At 36.6% G+C, this 23997-nt stretch overlaps 1 protein-coding gene across 1 annotated transcript in view; it reads right to left on the bottom strand.

Moving 5' to 3' along the window:
* The window catches only part of astn2 (astrotactin 2), a 326855-nt gene that overhangs the window by 209618 nt on the left and 93240 nt on the right, over positions 1-23997 (bottom strand). Inside the window, exons 3-4 of the mRNA XM_023961099.1 lie at positions 23113-23530; positions 7201-7353 (exon numbers count right to left, since the gene is read on the bottom strand). Coding sequence (XP_023816867.1) covers positions 7201-7353; positions 23113-23530 — 571 coding nt within the window. The remainder of the gene's footprint in view (positions 1-7200; positions 7354-23112; positions 23531-23997) is intronic.

The following is a 23997-nucleotide window of genomic DNA, read 5'->3' as shown; positions in this document are numbered from 1 at the left end:
GCAGTTCTTCTCTGAGTCTCTGGTATTTCTCCAGTTTCTCATGTTCCTTCTTCCTGATGTTCTCATCGCTTGGCACTGCCACATCCACCACAACGGCTTTCCTCTGTTTCTTATCAACCACTACAATGTCTGGTTGGTTCACCATTACCATTCTATCAGTCTGGATCTGGAAGTCCCACACGATCTTTGCCCTTTCATTCTCTACCACCTTCTGAGGTGTTTCCCATTTTGACCTTGGGGTTTCCAGTTCATATTCTGCACACATGTTCCTGTATATTATTCCAGCCACTTGATTGTGGCGCTCCATGTATGCTTTCCCTGCCAACATCTTACACCCTGCAGTTATGTGCGGGATTGTTTCAGGCGCCTCTTTGCGCAGCCTACACCTTGGGTCTTGTCTGGTGTGGTAGATCTGAGCCTCTATCGCTCTGGTGCTCAGGACTTGTTCCTGAGCTGCCAGGATGAGTGCTTCAGTGCTGTCCTGTAGGCCAGTCCTTTCTAGCCATTGGTAGGACTTCTTGATGTCAGCCACTTCAGTTATGGTCCGGTGGTACATCCCATGCAGGGGTTTGTCCTCCCATGAGGATCTGTCCTTCAGCACTGTATCCTCTGCTCTCTTTTCCAGTACTGTTCAGTTTCTAGCCTTGGTGGGTCTGCTCGGCTGGTTTGACCCTGCCACTGAGCGTACACTTTCGCAGGTTGAGTTGCACACAGCCTGTTTATCCGTCTGGCTTCATTATCTCTTGTGTACCTCTTTAGGCGGCTGCTCAAAGCTAAGAGCCTTTGTTTTCCAGTGCTTCAGGTATGGGTATCTGGCTGTATCTCTTAGATACTTTCTTTTCTCATTACACCTCTTTGAGCCTCTGTCAGCTTACTCAAATCCCCCCGGATTGCCTTGATTTTGGCCTCTAACCATTGCTTCCATGGTGGGTATTGTATTGGAATACATCGTTATGCTCCCATGGTTGCTCTTATAGCGACAGCCACAGTCCCATTCACCCATGCACATACACACTAGCTGCGTTTCCATAATACATTTGTCTAATAGACGACAATTTTGAAAAAATTAAAATAAAATAAAACATTATCAAAAAAAAGTTTATGCACTTGGAGGCTGTGGTTTTTGAGGTGTACCAAAAATGACATTTTTCACAAAACTGCAATGGAAACCTTTTTTTTACAAATTGAACCAGTCACGTGACCAACAACCAGATGGCAATGCGCTTCTTGGTAGGAACTGGCTGCACAGCGGGCAGCACACAAGAGGCCCTACAGCTCATGAAAAGTTGAATGTCATACAGAATTGTTGAATCCACAGCTCCTTTGTAAAATCACCAACCACAATTTCTCCAAATCGCTTTATCCGTAGCCGTTCCCACATGTAAGGAGCTTGCTGCTCCATGGCCTGAATAAGACGCAAATGTCTCCTTTGACAGATGATGATGAGTGCTAGTGCCGTGGCAGAAATTTTAATGTATCGGCTGTAAATCAAAGTATGCTGCCATGTTTTTGAATGACTTACAGTGTGAGTTGGTTTGTGTTTATTCACATCTATGATTTAATGGAAACAGCTACATTGCGAAATTTTGTTTTTTTTCTTAACATTTCTAGAATTTTAATAAAGTTTTGCTCATGTGTAATGGAAACACAGTTACTCATACACTGATGCCTAACACTTGTGCAAACCTAGAACCACCAGGAGGTTCAGGGTTCAGTGTCTTGCCCAAGGACATTTCAACACATAAACGGCCAAGGAGGGAACCAAACCTGCGATATTCCAAACAGAGGTCGACCACTCTACCTCTGTACCATGAAAATATTTTAGTTGTTCTAAGAATCCAGCTTATTTTACACAGTGATTCACACGAATAAAACAATGCAAAAATATCAAAAGCAAGCAAATATTAAATTGTATCTCAGTTACTTCCACAATCAGGTAGTTCAAAAAATGAAGCAAAGAAAAATAATCTACTTAGTAAAAAATTGCTGGCGTCACTTTACTTTTCTACTGTGTTTTTCAAAAAAAAAAAACCTAAAAAAAGAAAATCTGAACTCCCTTTCTGCAGCAATGACCTACAGGGTCTGGCCAATTAACTTCCTCTTTACGCCTCATCCTATCTGAAAGAGTTTCCTCCTTATGCTCTTCCCACTATTACTTTTGTTGCAGTCACAAACACTCAGCACACTTTTTACCTTTTAATTATAGCAACTCAAAGGGAATTTTTTTTCTCCTGACCTCAGAGAGAACATGTCCCGGCTGTGTCTTTCACACTTAAAAATCTACTTGGATTAAATAGCACAGACTCTTTTGCAAAGAGAGTTGGCACATGATGTGTTAAAATAGAAGGACATTTGTTGTTAATCCTCACAGAAACGGAGGCTTAAAGCAGACCTAGGTTGAAATGTTCACCAGCAAATGAAATGTTTTTGCATTGTCTGGAGGATAGATTTAATATTCATATGTGATTAAGGTTGAAACTATGGAGTCCTATACTGTTCATAATTAAATAAATAAATATTTGATTCAATAAATAAATATGACCTCATGCAAATACACAATCAACCAATAAATCTCTCATAAATATATAAAAAGATCATGAAATTGTGAAAAACCTGCACACTGATTTTAAATTAGCCGTTATATTATTCAATATATTTCATTTTGCTTTAAAAACATGTTCATTATTTTAAATCAACATTTTAAAATATTTATTTTATTCATGTGGAATATATTATAATTTTATGTCTTTTTTCAGCACCTCGGATTTCAAAATCAATATTTTCCAAAGTAGCTTTGTTTTTATTTCATGTTGCTGTTTTTCACAATGGCTGATTTATTTCATGAAGAGCTTTTTCAGGAGAATGGGTCTGTCTGTCAATCAAACTGGACAAGGCGGAGACACTTTTGTGATTGGCTACTCCTTTACTCAGACATGAGCAGCAGCACCCTAACTCCCCTGACTATATCGATCGAAGATGCTTCAGCAAACGTGATGGCGCAATGCATACCCCTCAACACTAGGGGGAGTATGCACCTCAACACATCCACAGTGTTACCATAAATTGGGCAGTTTTGGTTCTAAATTTTCGGATAAAAGTGGCTTTGGGCGAGTGTGCATAATTCAGGTGATTTTGTGGTCGGTTCGGCAATTTTCATATTCTCATGAACGTATAGTAGTGGTCTAAGTTAGGCTGGGTGGCTGTTGGAGTTCCACTACGCTTCTATGAACTGGAGTTTCCGTGAACGCACCATGCCGCGTGTGGGAGGGGCTACAAGCTAATGTTTTTAGCCTGATAGCCACATGGAGCGGTTGCTTGTGCTTATCTCAGTAACAATGCATGGATGCACAATGCACATGGAGAGTGTTAAGATGTCAGGAACGTCATCGCAGGAAAGGTTCAACATTTTCCTTGAGAGGGAAAAATAAAACCAGAGGACCTGATTATAATCATTGTCTCATTGAAAATAGAAAAACATCATAAGGTTCAGGAGGCACGAGTAGGCTTGTCCCGCTTTGCGCAGCTGCCTGGTCTGACTGTCGGTCCGCCAGCTCACCTCCTGCGAGCCGACATAAGGCATGTGAGCTCTGAGTGAATGGCGTGAGAATGAGGAGTGTTTCAACCGGGGACTGAAAGATGTGGACGACCGGAGCTCCTTTGTGGTTTGGTCCACACAAACCCTCATACTACAATAACAGAGATGTCGATGTTTGAATCTTCTGCAGCAGACAGATTGTTTGACTCTATTTGATCTCTAATGTCAGCAAAGCCACGCGGATATCGCTGCAATATGTCATCTCTCTGACTGGCACACCGCTGAGTGGGTATCGAGGAATATGAGTCGATTTCCATGGATGAGCCAATGACCGTTTAGATCCCGCCCACTTTTACTGATTGACAGACTCATTCTCCTGAAAAAGCTCTTCATGAAATAAATCAGCCATTGTGAAAAACAGCAACATGAAATAAAAACAAAGCCACTTTGGAAAATATTGATTTTGAAATATGAGCTTCTGAAAAAAGACAATTATAATAATATTCAACATGATTAAAAATGAATATTTTAAAATGCTGTTTTAAAATAATGAACATGTTTTTAAAGCAAAATGAAATATATTGAATAATATAATGGCTAATTTAAAATCAGTGTGCAGGTTTTTCACAATTTCATGATCTTTTTATATATTTATGAGAGATTTATTGGTTGATTGTGTATTTGCATGAGGTCATATTTATTTATTGAATTAAATATTTATTTATTTAATTATGAACAGTATAGGACTCCATATGAAACGAGTATAAGAATACTTGGAAATTTGCAATTTCAGCAAGAATATTTGCAATGTCCACAATTACTGATTTATAATGTTTATAAATCTAGTAGACAGTAGTTAAAAATACACTACAATGTAATTTTTCCTCTAAAATGCATATTATTATTGGATTTTAAGTACATTAACCCGACAAACTGTATTTGCTACTGTCACAGGAAGAAAATAAAAGTTAAAAGTAAATTATCGCTGGTGCTTCTCATTTTCAAAGTAAAGCTTTTGAGCGTTTTTCGCATTGATGTAAATAAAAAAAGAGACTAAAGACTTTTAAAAAAGATTAATTTTACTGGAATTAATTCGGGAAAAAAAACAGATTTGTTTTTAATGTAATAAAAATATGCTAAATATATTATAATCAAAATATGATTCATATAAATTAAAGACTATTATAAAAATCGTCTGATCAATTTCCTCTAAAGATGAAAAGAGTCATTATGTAAAACCTGTCCTAAGTCAGTTTAGAAAAAAGGACCAGTAGGTGTTTTCTAATTATTCCAGACATTTTTATTGAGGTACTGCTGTGTCTTCATCTACTGTCTTCTTGCCATCTATCTACAGTGACTGTAGTCGGCATAGCTTTGAGGATGGAAAAACTGTTTTATTTTGTTGATCCTAAACTTCTGTTCTAAATGTTGGTATAAATGACGGGGATTAAATACATATAATTTTTAATTTTCATTCATCCACTTAAAATACAGTACATACATAAAGCAACTAATCAGAAATATTTTAATAAATATATTAATATTTAAATATTTTATAATAGCAAGAATTGTGATCACTGATCTTAATTTGTGTATCAGATCAGATCGCCACTTAAGTGACGATTTGATGGTGACCAGAAAGGTTGCTCTACTTCCAGATGGCCAAGTGTCCCATAAAGATAAGTCATGAAAATGAAGCATGTGAAGATCAGGGATTAGTGAGTCAGGCAATGTTTGAGTTTGCATCTTATATACTATAAAAAATAGGCAGTGAAAAAACCCTAAATGACACTTATCATTAACATTTGGAAGTTAGGCAAAAAAAAAAAAAAGATCTAGGTTTTTATAGAAGATACTAAAGGAATTTGGACTTAGGTGGTTTGACAAAAAAATTAATAAATAAAATGAAATAAAACAGCTGATCAACCCCCAACATGGACACACTGAACACAGAAGTAGAAATTGCTTGGAGGTTTGTCCGACTGCTTCAGTTTTTTGCCAGGAAAGGCTACCCATATTTTTTGGTATACATGAAAAGTTCAAAAATGGAGAATCTTTACGTACACTGAAGACAGAGACTGCATGGTGTGTTTTGTGCATTCAAACTCAGCAAAAATAACTGTCTTTGGTAAAGACAGTTCAAGGTTTAACAGTTACATGGTGGGATCTTGGACAGACATTCACAAATGACAACTTTAAAGTCAACCCTAAGCACAGATTGTAATTGGTCAATTCCAATTGAATTTTTGATGCTTCTTAGAATTCACTTAGATGGATTTGGGTCTATTTTAACATTTTTAAGAAGAAAAAGAAGGAGCAGACCAAACCACCTATGAGTGTCGTGAAATTGTCCAGCTGCTATATCGCATGCAATGAGCACTGAAAAGAGTGAAAAAGAAAACATTTTCTTATCCAACTACCTTAAGAGGCAAACTCTGGTTCAAACCAAATACTTCTTCATAGGAATTTATTGGGTTGTTTGGCAACAAGTTTTACTAAAGAAGTTTGCATTTATCAGTAATATCAAGTAAACCATCATTTATTGGTACAGTTAGTTGAATGTCCATCTGCATGCTTTCAGCATCTTTCCAGCTCCTTCTTACAGTATTTTCTTTTTAGCTGTTAAAAAGGACCTTTCAATACCTTGCACTTGAATCAATTCATGGTGCACACAATAATTTAAAAAAATAATAAAAAATGCATTTTGATAGTAAAGATAATTTTTCCCTGCACTAAAAATATGTGATCAAGAACAACTCGAAGACATGGTTGAAAAACTGAGTCTTAAAGCTGAGGTAGTTAAGCTATGCTACATTTACGAAGATGTGTCATCAATATGTACAATGCTGTTTTGCATTTGAATCGGTTAGTTCAAAAGGGGCCCAAGTCCAAGAGGTTTGTTTTTCCAGGAAATGATTTTAATTGCATAGCTTAAAGGGGAAGCTACACCAAATGATTAATATTTTACCCATATTTATCACCAGTTCATAGCTTACAAATGCTATAATATGAAGCACCTCACTTTTAGAATTTCAAAGGACTAGCAAACTAAAGTCTCTGGACTGTGTCTATGAAGACTCTCATTCATCCAGGTTGGTTCCATTGTAGTAGGTTTAGGGGATGTCATCTGGACTTGGTTTTTAAAGTTAGAAGACGTTTCGCCTCTTATCCAAGAGGCTTTGTCAATTCTGAATTAGCTGGTCTAAGAGCTGGTATATGACTGACTGACTCCTCCCCCATGAACGCATATATTTTGGATAACTAGTGCTGCCATCTATGGGATAAAGCAAAACCTGTGCAAGAGAGGCCCAAGTCCAGGAATTTTGCACTAATGCATTTTAAATGTCAAGCATAGTCAATACATTACAACGGACTTGGGACTTTTTTGCACATAATCAGAGCTTTTCCCTTGAAGACCATAGAACATATAATATCTCTATTTTGAAAAATTGTGGACTTGGGCCCCTTTTGAACTAACCGATTCATTTATGAATGCAAGTCATTTCATGTATACAAAGGTCTTATGCACTAGTTAAAGCTCAAAAGTCTTTGCTCATGTCTCATCCATATTTAAGATGAAAATGAAAGTTTTTGGTGAACAAGCAATTACATGCAAAATCACCTGCGGTTCTGTGCTTAAGGATTAGCGTTGAATGTTCTCCTACCTTTTGTGTGGTTGGGGAATTTCCGGCGTCCTGTGGACGAGTTGTGTAATGTTTGCTGGTAGTGACAAATGTCTGTCGGTGTGTTGGGAACACGGAAACTGTCCTGGAACCGCTGCATTAAATCTTCCACTGATTCCGTGTTTGGGTCAAGAACTGTAAAGAGATGGTGAGAGTTATGATAAAGGATGTTGAATTGCAAGCTTATTCTTTAACGTCTGCACACATTGAGCACTTCAAATACAAAAAAAAAAAGAAAGAAAACAAAATCTAAGCTTAAAGACCAAGAAAATGTTTGAGTCTGAAAATCCTTTAAGAAAAACAAAGGTACCATTTTATTTTGTTTTGTTTTCTTTGCTGTAATCGGATGGCATTTCTTCCTGATGAATGACTGCAGGCAATAGGAATAGAAGCAGGATAAGGAGAAGAACGATTATTCCCAATAGAAAATTATTTTACAAAAATGAAAAGAAGATGCATTTCTACATTTATGTTCTGGGTCACGTATCTGATTAGGCATTTATTTGTTTTAGAATAAATCAGAAAAACTGCAAATAAATTTGCGTCATTGACCTTAGGCTTCTAATCCCTGATAGGTTCTCATTTGTATGCAGGTGTCTATTGAAATGACAGGTATGAATAGCAAACAATTAAAGCTCCGTTTCCAAACTTCCAGAAAAGTAACTTTTTTTTGTTTTGTTTTTTTCAAAAGACCGGGCTATTTGTCATCTCATCCCTCAGTAAGCCCCCTCCTATGGTCATCATCTTTTGATCTGTCAGTCTGACTGGGAGGTGTACCATGGCCATGAATAATGGTGATGTTTTGCTCCCAGTGGATTGTCATCATGAATGCCAATGAGTATGCAGGAGCCGAAGAAGAGGGAGACGAGGAGGACACCGGTGATAGCCGCCGCAATATTAGCATTGATCTTGATGGTATCAATAAAAACAATAACTAGGCAACAGCAGTTTGCCTCAATAAAGGCTATGTGTTAACTGTGCTGAGTGGATGTTTCTGTATTGAGTTGGGATAAATTATAACTATGTGTTATAAATTTCTTGATTTATCAGAGAAAACAAAACAAAAAAACAACTCCCTGTGTTGTTTTCACAAGTGAGCCCAGTAACCTGGATGTTGGCCTCATTACAACACATAATAGTGCTTTAAATGTGTTTAACAAGCCTAAAAAAAACATGATTTGATCTTTAAATACCAGCAACAGAAAACTGAAATGTAATAGCCCCAATCACAGAAACAGTTAAAGTGTGAACCTTCTTTTGAACTTGTTCAAATAACTTGACAAATAACTTAACTTGTTTTTGCTTTTTATCTTATTGCATTAATAGCAAAGTAAGATTTACTCAAATTTGCCCATACCAATGTTGAAGGCTAAGATAAGCTGCTGTCCAATATCAATAGGCTCAGTAAAGTGTATGATAAAGATAAATCTTTAAACGCTTTTTGGATAAAAGCAAAGCAAATATGTTCCGTTTTTATTAGATCTGTATCTGTAAGCGTTTCCATGCCTCCTGACAGTAAATAGGTTTGCATATGCACCAATTTTCTGCTCATGTCCTGAAGATGTAAACATGTCTTCCTGATTATCTCAGCTGAAATGTGGTCGTTTTTGGGAGAAAACTTTGATGTGCTAATTTTTTTTTTTGAAAAAAAATCGAGCATGTAATGGGGTGTGAGAGGATGTGCTACCTTCTAACAGTTTTGACTTCTTTTGTTTTTCTTTTTCTATTAGCTGACTGCAACTGTGAACTCAGCAACCCTTTACCTAAACTCCAGAGCGATCTAGACCTAAACAGCATGCTAAAGAGCTGGGCTCCACTTGTCATTTTGATCGAGTGTTCTCATCCAATTGCAATGCAGAAAATCTACAAATATGATGCAGCACAGTGTGAGTCGGAGGGCGTTGTCCCAGCTAGGACTTTCCCTGCCATTAAAAAAGGCTTAGTGTCATCACATCACCTGCCACTAGTGGCAAATATTTTTTAAATAAACCCATAAAAAATATTAAATTATGACATATATTATATATATATATATATATATATATATATATATATATATATATATATATATATATATATATATATACACACACACACACAAGAATAAAATTTTAAATAAATATTTTTTTTAAAGTTGAAAATTTGTGAGAATAAAGACAAACAGTATGAGAAAAAGTCATAATTATACAAGTAAAGAGCTATGCTTTTTTCAAAAACGAAGTTTGTTTTGAAAGCCTCCGTCCACATTATTTGCTGACTAAATCCATCAATAGAGCCAATTATTAGTGTCATTTTTGACGACTTTAATCATGTAAATTCTTAACAAATAACTTATAAAATTATACCTTTATTATTGTAAAAGGTGGACTCTTTCACTCACAACTCGACGAGTTTATTCTCTTAAAATTACTATTTTTTTTCTTATAATGTTATTACCGATACATCATTATTGTAAAAGGTTGACTATCTTTCTCATCATTTTCCAACTTTTTTCTTGTACGTTATTTGTACTTGTTTCCTGAAACTTTTACAGTTGTATTCTTTTATGAGTTTATTTTTTTCCTTTCATGGTGACCCTAATAACACGTATAACTAATTATTTTATTTTTTATTTATTTCACAGGTGTTTTTAATATTTATTTTCTATTATTTTTATTTATTCTATTTTATCTATCTAATATGCAAGCATCCCAGGTTAAACTAGCTTTTTCATGTATTATGTTCTTTTTTTTTTTTTTTTTGAAGGTCAGAAAACTAGGGAAGAATATTAGAAAAAAATGTTTCTTGAGGTAAATTTTGGCAGAAAGAATTTGATTTTCATTTTCAGTTTAATCGTATATGAGAAAACATTTTTAAAACTCTGCTTTCCAAATAAAAGCTGCAAGGTCTGCTGATGTTTGCGTGGGGTTGTGGAAGTGTGAAAACTTGGATACTTTTGCTCATGTAAACCTGTATATTGATTTTTCCACTGTAAGCAGGTTCCTTTTAGCCATAAACTTTTTGGAGAAAAGTTGCTAAAGACTCATTAAGAATCCACCATTGGTTTCAGAAAAAAACAAAATCCTCATAGTGCTCATATCAGTTTAGACATATATTCTCCAAGTTCCCAGAACCAATCAGCAAATGTCAGCAAGCCAGAAGGAGAAAAGTATGTCTCCCAGCAGAGGAAGGCTGTGGGAGATTTTGCAGTTTGCTCTTTGGCCAGGGTTGTCAGTCAATTGGGCATCGAGGGAGAACCGAAGAGAAGAGCTAGCCGGAGTACCACCAATGCAGCAGAATGCGTTTCAAGGTAGCTTTAGCTGACGTGGGCGGGGGGCTTTATCGAGCCATCTGGACACAAGCTGGAGTCTGATCGGTCCTGGCTGCTTCTTGGAAACCCATGAATGATGATGTAGTCTCGGAAACATAAGCGCGTCACAGAAGTTGTTTTCACTGACAGCAGTGGATGCATTCAGCTACAGTATGCAAAGCTCAAGAGGCCCCCAGCCAGATTAGGTGAACAAAATGTTGAACATAAGTTGAGCATCCACAGAGGAACTCACCCGTGTGCATGTTGCTTTGTGAAGACTGTTCAGAACTGCAATAGTAACATGAGGAGTGGAAGGAGGGTCTAAGGGCAGGGATGCCCAGTTTAGTTTAGCCATTACCTATTGACTTCTATGTCTTCATGTAGAAGCGTTGTCACAGCAACATCTATTTTAAAGTCAGCTTGTTTGTTTCACCTATTGAAACAAGGTTGGGAGTTACAGGTATCGTGAATAGGCTAATATGCTAACGTGTAGGGGTGTCGGACCAGTTTTTTTTTTTTTTTTTTTTACGTGTCATTAAGAATGTGGGGGGTTGGCATTGTCACAGCAACACATATTTTAAAGTCTGTTTTTTTGACGTATTGCAAACAAGGTTGGGAGTTACAGGTGTTGTGTATACATAAACACCCTTCTAACTCTTCTAACGTGCAGCATGGTAGAAACAAGTTCTTGAATTGTGAATGCAGTAAATAAAATCTGACCGACCGACTGTCTCATCTCACATTCTTTTGTCTCACATATTGAGCCTTATAGTTTGGTGCACCTTATATATGACACAAGTTGGAAAACAAATCTCTCATTGACAGTGTGCGTTATAATCTGGCACGCAATATAGTGCAGAAAATACAGTAAGTAAAGCAAAAAGTCGTATTAATAAAGGAAAACGTTGTATTTTATCAAAACGAAAATGCCAATGTAATGGTTTAGAAAGAGTCCTTGTTGTGTTAACCCATTGAACTTAAACCGATTTAACCCCCCGAGCACAAAGGTAGGCTGTGCCCAAATTCCCACCCTAACCCCTAGCTACTAAAAATCTTTGATATAGTGCCCTGGATTTCAAAAGCAATTCAGACACCATGCTCACTATTTTCTGTTTTTATGGCGAATATGACGTCATCAATTTCACAAAGTTAAAATCTCTGAGCGTTTTGCGAAGACCATTCATGAATCCAACTTCTTCTGAAGATAAAAACGTCGATTGTCTACTAAAAAAAACATTTAAATACATAATTTTGGCAAAAATTGTTCCGACACAATGCATTGTGGTCTATATTTGCCAATCTAGTGAGCATCGATGCACACTGGGTTTTCGCAGAGACTTCTGAGGAATTTGTAGGGCACTCAATTTTGGAAATGTAGATTCAGACAGCCCTACAAAATAGCAAACGCGCTTTATAGTGCACTATGTAGTGCACTATAAAGTGAGTATGGAAGGAATTCAGACATAACCGGAATTTATAGAATTGAAGACTATCAATCATCTTACCTATATCTGATTCACCGTTACTATTATTCTTGGTTCCTGGTGTAGTTGTGAAAAAAACATGGGGTTGTTCTTATTTTGTGTGAAGCTTTTATTTAAGGTTTTTTCTAAGGTCCCTCACAAAATCCGCTGCTTCTTTTTCATCTGCTATGAGGGATAGAGATGGGAAGTAAAGAAAACGTCATCCCCCTTTGATGAATTATGTTCCTTTCAGATGTGAACGACATTTATGTGACTGTAGCAACAAGATGACCAACTGGCATGAAAGTAAAGGTTCCGTAGCTGCCTCCCCACCTTTTGTATTGGCACTTGGCATGAAAGAACTAAACATCTGAATAATTACACAACATATTTTGTTTTCCGGGAAACAATCTGCACTTTGTATCCAGTGCATTTTGTTTAGAGTACAAAAGACTTCTTCAGTTATTTACTTTTTGCTGCCATATGTCAGAATGAGGGTAAGATGATGTGTACAATTATTAAAAAAAAAAATCCTAACTTTACTTTTCAAATTTGGCTTCTCTTTAAGTCAACACAAAAAAAATCAATAAAAAACACAAAAGAATTCATAAAACACACAAAAAAATTCAGTTTTATGCTTAATAACAACAATAACAAACAACTGATTTAAATAAAAATAAATGATTTGGTTTGGAGTGGACTGAAAATGTCTATATGTTCTGCTTTTTCATCTACACTCACCCACACCAGTCTGCATCCCAATTTAAAATACTATTTCTACTTACTGCATGCTGGGTCTTCTTATCCTTCCCACCCCACTAAATAGATCAAACCCCTATATAATCAATTTGCTCCTCCAGGACAACGCCAAACTGAACACCCAGGGCAACGTCTGAATCTGTAAGCCATTATCCCCGCATCTTTTTGTCTGCCTTGCTGAAAGGAGGAAGCATTCCAGCAGGAATGGAAAAAAACAAAAAAAAGAACAAAAAAAACATCAGCCATCATGCTGAAATAATTTCCCCGCACTTGTAGAAAAGTAAACAGCAAAACCCTTTCCTGAAAATGACATTTCATTTCGAGATTCTGTACAGTCTTGATGCTGAAACAGATAATGTGGTGGTGGTGTAAACAGGAATTTATGTCTTGTACACACACCTGAGGGACCTTTTATTTTATTTTTTTGGGTAAATTTGTGTAATCCCTTTTATAAATGTATCAAACATGATTAAAATGTATTCAACGACCCATCACACTTTTAGCTAATGGTTTTACCAAAAGAATGAATCTACTAACCAGTTTCCGCAATAAAAAAACAATTCAAACTACTTTAGAAAAGAGCACTACAAAACTGGGGGAGAATGGGAGACTTTGTCTCCTTGTGGGCATTTATGCAAGCAAAGGGCCAGGTCAACGAACTGAAGCTGCCAGACAAGATGAGCTGGAAAGCTTGCACTTAAACTTTGATCTGCGTGACTGGAGAGAGTCTGAGCCCACATGTTGTAGGTTAACACTGTGTATACATATTTCATGGCTCTCGATTTCTTTGTCCCGTTTCATGAGTCAGCATCTTTGAAGAAACGCAGGTTGGGACAACACTTTTAGCAACATTTTTTCCGCAAAGAAAGACCTCTTTAGTTTCATGTAACTCAATTTGTAACATGAAAACAACAACAACAAAAAGCTGTTGCAGTAGTCATTGTCCTCCAACCTCCTATTTCTGTCAGAAATGTCTATGGGTGTATTAAATCCTGACATTTTGGTTTTCCCCAGACTCTGGGACAACTGCTTATTCATTTTGAGTTCTATGGCAGGTGAAGCTCTGGTGGCTTTATTTTCTCCTTTTCATCTCCCTTATCTGTCTCCACACCCTTATCAGAAACGTGTGCATGTAAACAGAGACTCATAAGCAGTGGATGTCAACATCATGCTGCCTCCATCACTTGTTCCTTGTGGTCTCATGATACCCACTGTGAAAAGATAACCAGATTCAATTTTCAGTTTTGTTCTGCTGTGCTATTGTTGCTGTTTTCCTGGTTTGTAGGTTTTTTGGGGAAGGCGTGCATGTGCTTGCATGTTTTTTTTTTTTGGTTTTGTCTGCTGTGTTTTGACCTTTACACATTTTTGTGCAACCCATGTTTTCATGTGTTTCCTCCATATGAGACACACTATGATCATAGTCAGATTATAGAGCAAGTTTTAAAGATATAATAATATTTATTAAATATACAAAATAAACAACTGTCTGGAGCTTGACCGGTTAATTGCACATACTGCAATCCATGTTGCTGCCATCCCCTTCACCTTCTGCAGCCCTCACTTTCCAGAATCCCATGGGATCTCATTGTAGAACAATGCACTCGCATGGATCTAGAAATATAAAATATGCTGACATTTTCTTGTTTTGTTTGACAGACATGAAGTCTCTATTCTTATTAAAAGTCCACTAAAGTGACAGCAGAGCATTAATACTTAAAGTTCAGCACTTTCCACAGGGGTAAAAGATTACTTTGGGTTAAAGTAAAGTTTCAATCCAGCATCACCCTAAAAATACATTTAAATACATGTGCTGCACAGAGGTCTAAATGGCATCTCAATTTTTTTTTTTTTTTTACATTTGTATGTTATTTTTTATTTCTTTTGCCACAATTCTAATTCTCAACAGTATTTTTAATGCAAAAAAATAGAAAAAACATCAGCACAAAAAGTCTTCACCACAACAACCAAACTTGTTTGCAATTCGTACAAAAATAGACGGACCTTTTGACAAAGCACCGTGTGCCAAAATTAATCCATACATAAGGCGTTCTGGAATATACTGTCCTCTTTTAGGAAAAAATTAAAGTTTTTAAGTGTGCCTTACTGTGCGGAAAATATAAGACATCGTTTTTAAAGCTTTTTTTGGAATCGAGACAAATGGTCTGGATAACGATGGGTAAATTTACATTAAAAAAGCATTTAAAGTGGGCTCATAAATACATTTAATTTCATTTCCACTTGATCAATTTCTTATATAAGGTACACTGATTAAAGAATTTATTAGGCAATAAGGTTCTTTTTTTACTGACCACGACATTTAGTGGAAGTATGTGCGTTATTATGAAAAAAGAATTGCAAATAGTTGGTTTAACATGGTGAAGATGACAGTACTCTTGGTTAAAACATGAGTTAACAGCTTCATATACATCACAGAAACCAGCTGCACATGGTAACAAAAGTTTGTTTTGTTCTGTGTAAAAACCAATGCTTGACTGATCACGACCATTCTAATGTTTGGCTCAGGCGGTTTAGCAGGTCGTCCAATTATCGAAAGGGGTTGGCGGTTTGATACCCAATCCCCCCAGTCAACTACTGTTTGGGCAAGACACCATACCCTCCCTGCCTCTAGTGTTGCTCCACTGTTGTGCGAGTGCATATGAATATCAGTAGCTTACCATCACCAAGCATGAATGAGGAGTGAATGAACAATGGACATACACTGTAAACACAGTATATATCTATTTGGTTACCGTGAACATTTCTAAAACATTCAAATTAAAAATTCAAATTATTTTTTTTATAAAGCACCTTTCATGTCAAACAGACAGCTCAAGGTTTTTTCCATAAAAAACAAAACAAGAATACAATAAAACCAATCCCCACATATGGAATAAAATAATTAAATAAGCCCTCATAATAAAATACCCCAAAAAAAACAAGCACAAATAAAAGAGAAATGACAGAGCTAAAGAAAAGAAAACATTGCCCAAAGAATCAGGGCTCAGATTTGAGGAAGCCTTTGAAAGGCATATGCATCTTCCAAGGAGTTAAAGTGGCCATCAAATAGCCTTCATAGAAGCTCTAAAATGTGTGTGTGTGAGCTGTTTGGGGGGGGGGGGGGGGGGGGGGGGTTACAACAATGGTTTCAGTAGGTAAGAGGGTTCACAAACTTCCATCAGCACCACAGGCTCCATCCAAAATAAATGGTACCAATTCATGTAAGCCACTTTGAGAAGTTTTTAGAAGGAAATTTTCAACTGTGCTTGTAATATATTAACAAATATAAAAAAAACAAAAAAACAATGTGGATGCATAATTACTAAATTTAATTGCAGAAAACAACAAAACATAACCAAAACGATTTGCTTTAAAGAAAGAAAATATGATTTTCTTTAAACTAAAGAGACATTTCTGTCTGTGTCTGTCAGGATCAGACCATCTCGCTCCTTCTGCTATGTTTTCATGTCATTTTCTTCCTTTTTTCTGCTTCTCCTCTGTGGTCTTTTATTTTGTATGCATGAGAGAGAGAAGTGATGGTTGGATTTATCGGGCTACTTTTTGCTCCTCGATTTTATCAGCGATCAGTGATCTCTGTTTAAAACTCCTCTGTACTAATAACAAGCCTGTCTACTCTGCCAATTGGTATTTAGCTTTTTGGAGGCCCGTTATTTACCCTTTAAAGCATCTCTGTGTAGTTCTCCTCTTATTTTTTTTTTTCCTTTTCAATGGTATTTTGTGTTTTATCTCCAACTGCAAATGCTGTTTTGGCTCAGTGTCCTTGTCATGGTCAGTCTGTTCACTGAAAAGGAAGGATTTGTTCAGCAGACACTGATCCTCCTTTTGTTTTTGTTTTTTAATGCATTTCCTCTTTTTGCTGCTCCTTTTTTTCAAACAGAGAGAATCAGGTTCAATTGGATTTAGACTCGGTTGTCTGCAAAAAAAGAAAACGAAAACTAGAATGAAAGAATCCAGAAGAATCATTGTGTTCTTTTCAGCATTGCAGTCATTTTACCCACTTTTAATACTTTGTAGAATCAAAGTGCATTTTATTTTGGGAAAACAAATCATGGGTAAAGTACAGCAGGAGTAACAGCTGTTTGTTTTGATATAGTTCAGGAAATAGGTTCTATCATCTAAAGATTTCAGAATTTACAAAATAATAATAATAATAAAATGCCTAGTTTCCATACCAAATAAAGTTGTTGTTTTTCTTAAACCAATGCAGAGTTAATACTTTGAGTAAAAATTCGGGAGAATGCAAATATTCCTAACTAAATATGTAAAGCTGGCTTTTGTGATAAACTCAGAAATAATGATAATTCTTGTTCCCTCCCAGAAAGTGACACCCAGCACCGGGGAGGGAAGCAGTCATGCTGTCAGCAAAAAACGGGCCGTCACTGAATGAGGAACAAGATTAGACCAGATTCCACTAAAATGCTGATACAGTTTTTGGGAGTCATTGTCTGTCAAAAAAGTGGAATTCCTTGACAGGGATTCTTCACCCATAAATGGTGCTTGACCCTCATCTCCTTCAGGTTTGAGAGGATTTCACTTCTGTGGCTAATGTCAGTGAAACACATAGAAAGGGCTCAGGCTCCTTCCATGCCCTCAGGAAGGAAGGTGGTTCTGCAGCTCAGGGAATGCTGAACAGCATTGAAAATACCTCTGTCATATTACAGGTCCAATTAGGGAGAAAGGAATATAATAAATGTTGAATAATCCCACTTTTTGAGCTTTATTTTAGTCGTTTTGTTGTTTCCCTAATTTAACTCACTTTTTATTGATTCTTCAAAATTAATGTATGTGCAGAGCAACTTAAATACTAGTGGAACACTATTTATTTTTAATGATTTTATCCAACCTTTTAATAAAGACAGATAAAAGAGGAGCTTAATGGAAGGAAGACAATAGAAGAGGTTTGTAGCTTTGATAAAGGAGGACATGAGGGTGGTTGGTGTGAACAAAGGGCATGAAACGGTTAAAATGGAGGCAGCATAATTAAGCTATGTAAAATGTTTATATTTTTTGCAATTTGATATCTTTTTTGAAAAAAAACCCAAAAAGTTCTGACTTGCAAAGTAACTCATTGATCCAACTTTTGCATTACAGAACTGAATGAATGGCGCAGAGCTGTAAATCCGGTTGACAATAAACCTAAACACGCAACCTGCAGCACAGGTCAACAGTTGGAAGAGCATCTCTTTTAATACTGATCTGTCTAATTGCAAATAAAAAGAAAAAAAAAAAGGATGCTTCCTTTGAAAACTAATAAACGTTATTTTGTGAATATTTAAAAATGACCAATCAAGAATCATTTGGAATTGACCAGGAATTGGTCACTGCACTTCCTTCAACAGTTATTGGTTGTCCCCAATATGTAACATTTGAAACACAGCCTGCCGGGCAACTTGTCAATCATCTAAAATTATAGATTTTCTTTTTACGAAAAAAAGGTTGAATGAATAAAAACGAATAAACAGCTGCACTGAAATTTCTACACTGCTTTTTGTGACAGACCTCATTTGTAACTTAGTTCAGTTATGAAAATTAGAAACTAGCATAGACATTCATAAATCCCACTTAACAAGTAACATAGTTAAAGCGTTCCTCTGTCTTTTAATTATGAACAAAGCATTTTAAAAATCATTTTGTAGGATAGAAATTTGCCTCTGAGTGGTGGCATGGAGCAACCCCGCCCCCTCTTTCCTTCCCCATTTTGGAGCAGAGCAGAGCAGAACGGAGCAGGGAGCTTGTGGCCCCACCTAACATATTTTCTATGCCACAAATAAGTTCTTTTTCAAACTGCCTTTTTTCATCTGCTCCTGATTCACAATGATTTGAATAAAATACTCAGTAATCCAAATTTGCTAATACATGGCCTATATAACACACAAGAAAAAACACAATTTTCAATTAAATCAGAAATTTTCAAGATGAGACGAAAACTCTCCTACTTTGGGATGCCACTTCTCTGTCTTTTTTACCAATGTCTTTCTTTGGCCTCAAAAAAGCTCATAATGCCATATTGCTGCTCAGATCATTTCTCCTTCTGGTTGCTCCTGCCTCTACTTGCATATTTTAAGTCTTTTACCATTTGCAGAGGCACAAGAATAACCTTCTATGTATAGCTCTTCTTTTGCCACGGGGCAGAATAAAATATGGATGCGTCTCCCCGTGCAGCAGCAGCTGAGCATCCCAGGTCACACTTTGACCTCTATTTGCTTTGGAAGACTAAGGTTGTAATCTATAACTTAAAATAAGGTATAGACATTAAATCGAAGATGTGAGCAGTTATTCATCATATACAGAATATATATCTTTTATTTTTGGGGGCTACTGCTGTAGATCTAAAATAATAATGTCGGAATCTTTAGTTTATAAAACAGGTAAAATTGCTCAAAGAAAACTGAAGCTTTGTACTCCCAGAAGGAAATTCAAAAGATTCTACAAGTCCATCTCCCAAAAAGATTTTCCAATACTCTTGAGGAGATTTGAGATAAAGAGCCACGTTCCAGTCCCCAACCTTCAATGCAACAAACAAGGTCCAAGCATTGGACTGAAAAAGATGGTGCACCTTTTGAAGGAAGAGAAATGTTTACTTGTTTGTTTGTAATGCAGATCTTACAAAACCCAGTTGATTTAAGACCTACTCCAACCATCTTTTGAGCAATTTTACAAGCTTTCCCAGTTGTGGTTTACTAATGATTATGCATTTTTAGCCACACAAAAAATAAGAACAGCAGGAGTTTGTATGAAATTCGCCTCTGAGTTGTGGGCGGGTCCATTAGTGCGGAGCAACCTCGCCCCCATTTTTCATCGTTGAGAGCTCTCTGTTTACACGGTCACTCCTCTAACTAACATTACCGGTGCAACAAAAATGCTGAGCAATATGGGAGCTATCCAGCCGCACAGTTTAGAGCCAGATGCTAGCTCAGACGAGGAAGACGTACATTCTCTACACGTGGATGAAACAGAGCAAAAAGCTTGTGACCCACACGTTGTGTTTACTATATAACAAGTAAGTTACATAGTAAACACAACGAACACATATTTTTTAAACTGGAATTTTTTTTCCTGATTCACAACAATTTGAATAAATAAATACTCAGAATTTATATTTCAAGCTTAGTTTCCTTTAAATATGCGGTTGATGACATTGAGTGACAGGTCAGCTAATGGAACTGTTAAGTTTGCACTTAAATAAAATGATTGGTCTCAATGATTAACTATTAAAGTCCAAACAGTGCTCTAGAAGAAGCAAATACGTTGATGCAGGGGTGAAATTGTGTGCCATGACTTTCATTACATTTTAAAGACATTGCAGCATTTCTAAATATCTCAAGGAGAAGCATTGCTTCCCTAGTCTGCCATTTAGGAGTGTTGCAATGATGTTGACCTGAACTAGACAAACAGCTTCTTTTCAACCTAGAGGATATGCCATCTGTAATAAAAGCAGAGGTCTGGGAGGTTTATTTTTCTTTTTTGGTGGGGGAACTTAAACCGCAGAGGCTGAGGTCATCAGGAATGTGAAACATTTCCACAGCGCTGGGGGCTCTAAGCATGGATACGATTTCCAACAAGTTTGCCAGATTAGGTTCTAACCAGGGAAAAACTGACAGCAGTGTTTGAGAAAAAAAGATAAAATGGCCAGAGGAAAAACAACAACTGGAGTTTCTATTGTTCAATAACTTTGCAAGTGGCGAGCTTGGTCACTGAATCACTTCCCCAGTGTGTTTTTGAATGAAGTTTTCAGCCGCCGACTTCCTAAATTGCTTACCTGCAATTATCAACAGGAGTGCTTGTTTGTGACTACATTCACAAAGATTTTTCAAAAAAGGTATTTCCAGTATTCTTGATGGATAAAAACAATGCTTTCTCAATTGTTGCAAAATCTAAGGCAAACAAATTGTCTGTTTATAAAAAAAAAAAAAACAGACGTGTTTCCTTTTTTTCTCTGTTTCACATATTGACCTGTGCTGTTGATAGACTATTACTCGGCAAATTGGTTCCCTCTTTTTAATATAAAGTAGCTGGTATAAACAGAAACAATAGGCAGGAGAAAGAAACGGGCTTTATGTTCATCAGAGCGGCTCTTTATAAGGGAGAAATGTGTAAATCAACTGTAGCAGCTAGGCAGCTTTCTTAGTCCAAATTCTCTTTTTTTTACGTCATGAAGTAAAGCAGTGACCTCATGGTACTTTGGGTAATGTGTGCAATTTTGAGCTAATAATCAGGCCTTATCTGTGTTTACAGCATAGAAAAGATACAAAGTAATAAGCTTGGTGGGTTTCTACAAACAACCTAATTTGTCCAGCAAGAATAGAAATTACAAAAAAAAAAGCTTGCATGGAACAGACTTAATTAAACGGTCATGCTCAAATTATTTTGGACAGTAATGTGTCAGTTTTGTTGTTTCTTTTGTGTAATGTGTTTTATTACAAACATTTACATTTCTGTGTTGTAATAAATGCCTTTTTGGTCTTTCTTTATTAAGGAATTAGGTGACATCCAGTCAAAGTTTTGCGTTGAAAAAGCTAATATTTGCCTACCAGAGTTGTACTGATATCGAAGACAGAGATGAGACTCCCCCTGTGAATAAAGCTGATCATATATATACATGAATAATGTTGACTTTGTTTCATTTGATGTGTCAATTCTCAGAAATGTGCTCTAAGCTGGTGGGAATATTAGATCTTCAAAAACATTGTTTTCAAAAATGAATTTTGCACATCCTCCTCTAGGTGAAATATTCTTGTTTGTGTGTTTTTTTTTCCGCCTACACTTGATGAGACAGATGGGAATTACAGGTTTGACATGCAGTAAGGCCAACTTGCCATTAATAAGGCAGCTCTCATTTGACCACAGCTGCATGCATATGGAATATGACACAGTCTGACCACAGGGATATCAGATTATCTGTGAAAAAAAAAAAAATATATAAGAAAGTTAATTGCAACTACTTTCTATTTGCTGTTAACGAAATGAGTTAATGTGGTCGTTAACATGTTCACAATGTAAAAAAAAAGATTTGCCTTGGCTCATACCTAGAATATTAATTGTCAAAATGCTTTTCGTTCACATACCTCATTTTACAATTCAATGACCACTTTTAGTGTAAGCTGCAGCATAAAACGTGTGTTAACAATTATGTGCTATTAGAATAATAATACAACTACAGTCTATTCTAACAGATTTCATTTTGATGATTCTGGTTGGAAATATGTTTTACTACTTAGAGATTAAAGACTAAACAGTGATCTAAGAACCACCTGAGCTGTGATGTTTCTACACAAAAATCAGTTAAAACTTAAAAAATCTGATTAATTTAATGGCAGGATTCAACAATTGTTTAATAATAAATCTGACATTATTTACATGGAATACGCTACAGAATTTCTAGTAAAGCTTTTGAGTGATTGTACAACTACCCAGACTAGCCTTTGAAAACCATTACCCGGCTATTTGTTTGTGTTTTCATTTTTTTTTTTTTTATAGTGCTCAAAAACTGATTTGTACCACAGACGAGTACTTTTCCATGTTGTGGTTTTGTTTGTTTTCCCTCTTGCCTCTCTTACATTGTATTTACTCTGAGGTTCTCTACCAATAGCTCCAATTGGGTCCTTTTATTTCTTTATTCCTCTCACAATCGCCCTGTTTTTAGCCTCTGTTATAATGGCAGATCCTCTTGACCTCTATACGTACGGCTAATGTCAACACTTTGTTTTATCTCACAAAAAAATAGGGGAAAAGTTACTTGAGCTTTTTATCAACACCTTCCCAGCACACACTCTTAAAAAGATTAAGAAAAATAGTTGTGAAATTATAAATACTAGGGGATCAAGAGGGCATTTCCACAAGATTAATTCATAATTTAGTATGACATGAGAAAAAGAGGAGACTCTTCTTTTCAGTCAGCACCTTTCAATTATTAAAATGCAACTTGACAGAGGATGACCTTAGGTTTAAAAAAAATATGTCTACAAATTTGTTGCACAGCCCAAAAGAAAAATGTATTTTTTAAGCCATCAATGCAGGTTATAACCAACTGTTATCATTACTTAATTCTGTCAAGCCCTTAAATGTCTTAGTTGTAAAGTGAACTGTTACATAAACGTCAAACTTTATTAGAAGGAGAGATTGCCAAGTTTGTGTCAACGGCAGTTTCTACTTGTGTGCTTTTACAGATAAGGTTTTATAGATTTTGTATCTAGAAAAAAGGATTTCTGCTTAATAGTAGATATTTTGGGCCACCTGAAGGGCAAACACTGAAGGACTTTGCAGAAAGAATGCTCATAGAATGAAACCAGTGAGCACAGCTAATACAAACAATAACATTTGATTTTCTCTCTGCGGTTTTCAAACTTTTTACATTTTAAAACCTACCTCGTTTCTCGAATTGCTTAATATCGTCTTCTTTGCACATCGTGTCCGTGTGCCCTCCAATGTTAAGTCCATAATCCTCCAAGACATTTCCATCGCTGAGCTTGTGGAGTTGGTTGGGCGTGGAGTTCAGCGAGTGCCCCCCTCCGTCCTCGTCGTCACAGTCGTAATCATCGAGAATGGGGGTTTCCCGGATGGGCATTCCAATGACAGAGCCGCCGTGCTGGTGATTTCCTCGGGAGCCCCGGTAGCTGTCGCGACCCTGCGGACCCAGCAGGATGGAGGGAATGTAGTGGATCTCGTGGGTGGCCTCGGTGCTGGCGCTCTTTTGGGGGATCCGACGACGCTTGCACCATCGGTGGCGGGTGTACAGGACAAGGGTGAAGAGGAGAATTAGGAGTAGGAGTGCAATGAGGCCTCCCTAGATAAAAATAAATAAATACATATAAGGAAACAAAAAGACTGCGTCACATACACAACATTTCTTAAAGACAAGAACATATAAAAGCATTTTACCTTAAGACTGACAAATACTTTTTTTGACTTTTTTTCTAGGAATAGTAAAGTCCAGCATACCATTATCAACGCAATCCAGGCAAGTAGAAAAGGAAGATATGGACTTGCATCGATTCACACAAGCACACTCTCACGCAAAGGGTATTCTACTGCAAACACGAAATCTATTGAAGCAGTAAGACATGTAGCCAGCACATGCACAAAGAAATCTGCTACTACGTTATCCCCATGGAGGTAACCTTGCATCTTTAAACTATTATTGGAAATTGAGTTGATGCTACCATCTTTCCGACTGTTTTATCCCAAGATAATCCCAAAAAGAAGAAAAAAAAACATCTTTGTAGCCATGCTGCTCTGGAGTTTTCTCTTTCA

Source organism: Oryzias latipes, chromosome 12 (genome assembly GCF_002234675.1).
Source record: "Oryzias latipes chromosome 12, ASM223467v1".
NCBI classification, from domain to species: domain Eukaryota; kingdom Metazoa; phylum Chordata; class Actinopteri; order Beloniformes; family Adrianichthyidae; genus Oryzias; species Oryzias latipes.
The sequence above is the reverse complement of the archived record's forward strand: the minus strand, read 5'-3'. Positions and strand labels throughout refer to the sequence as shown.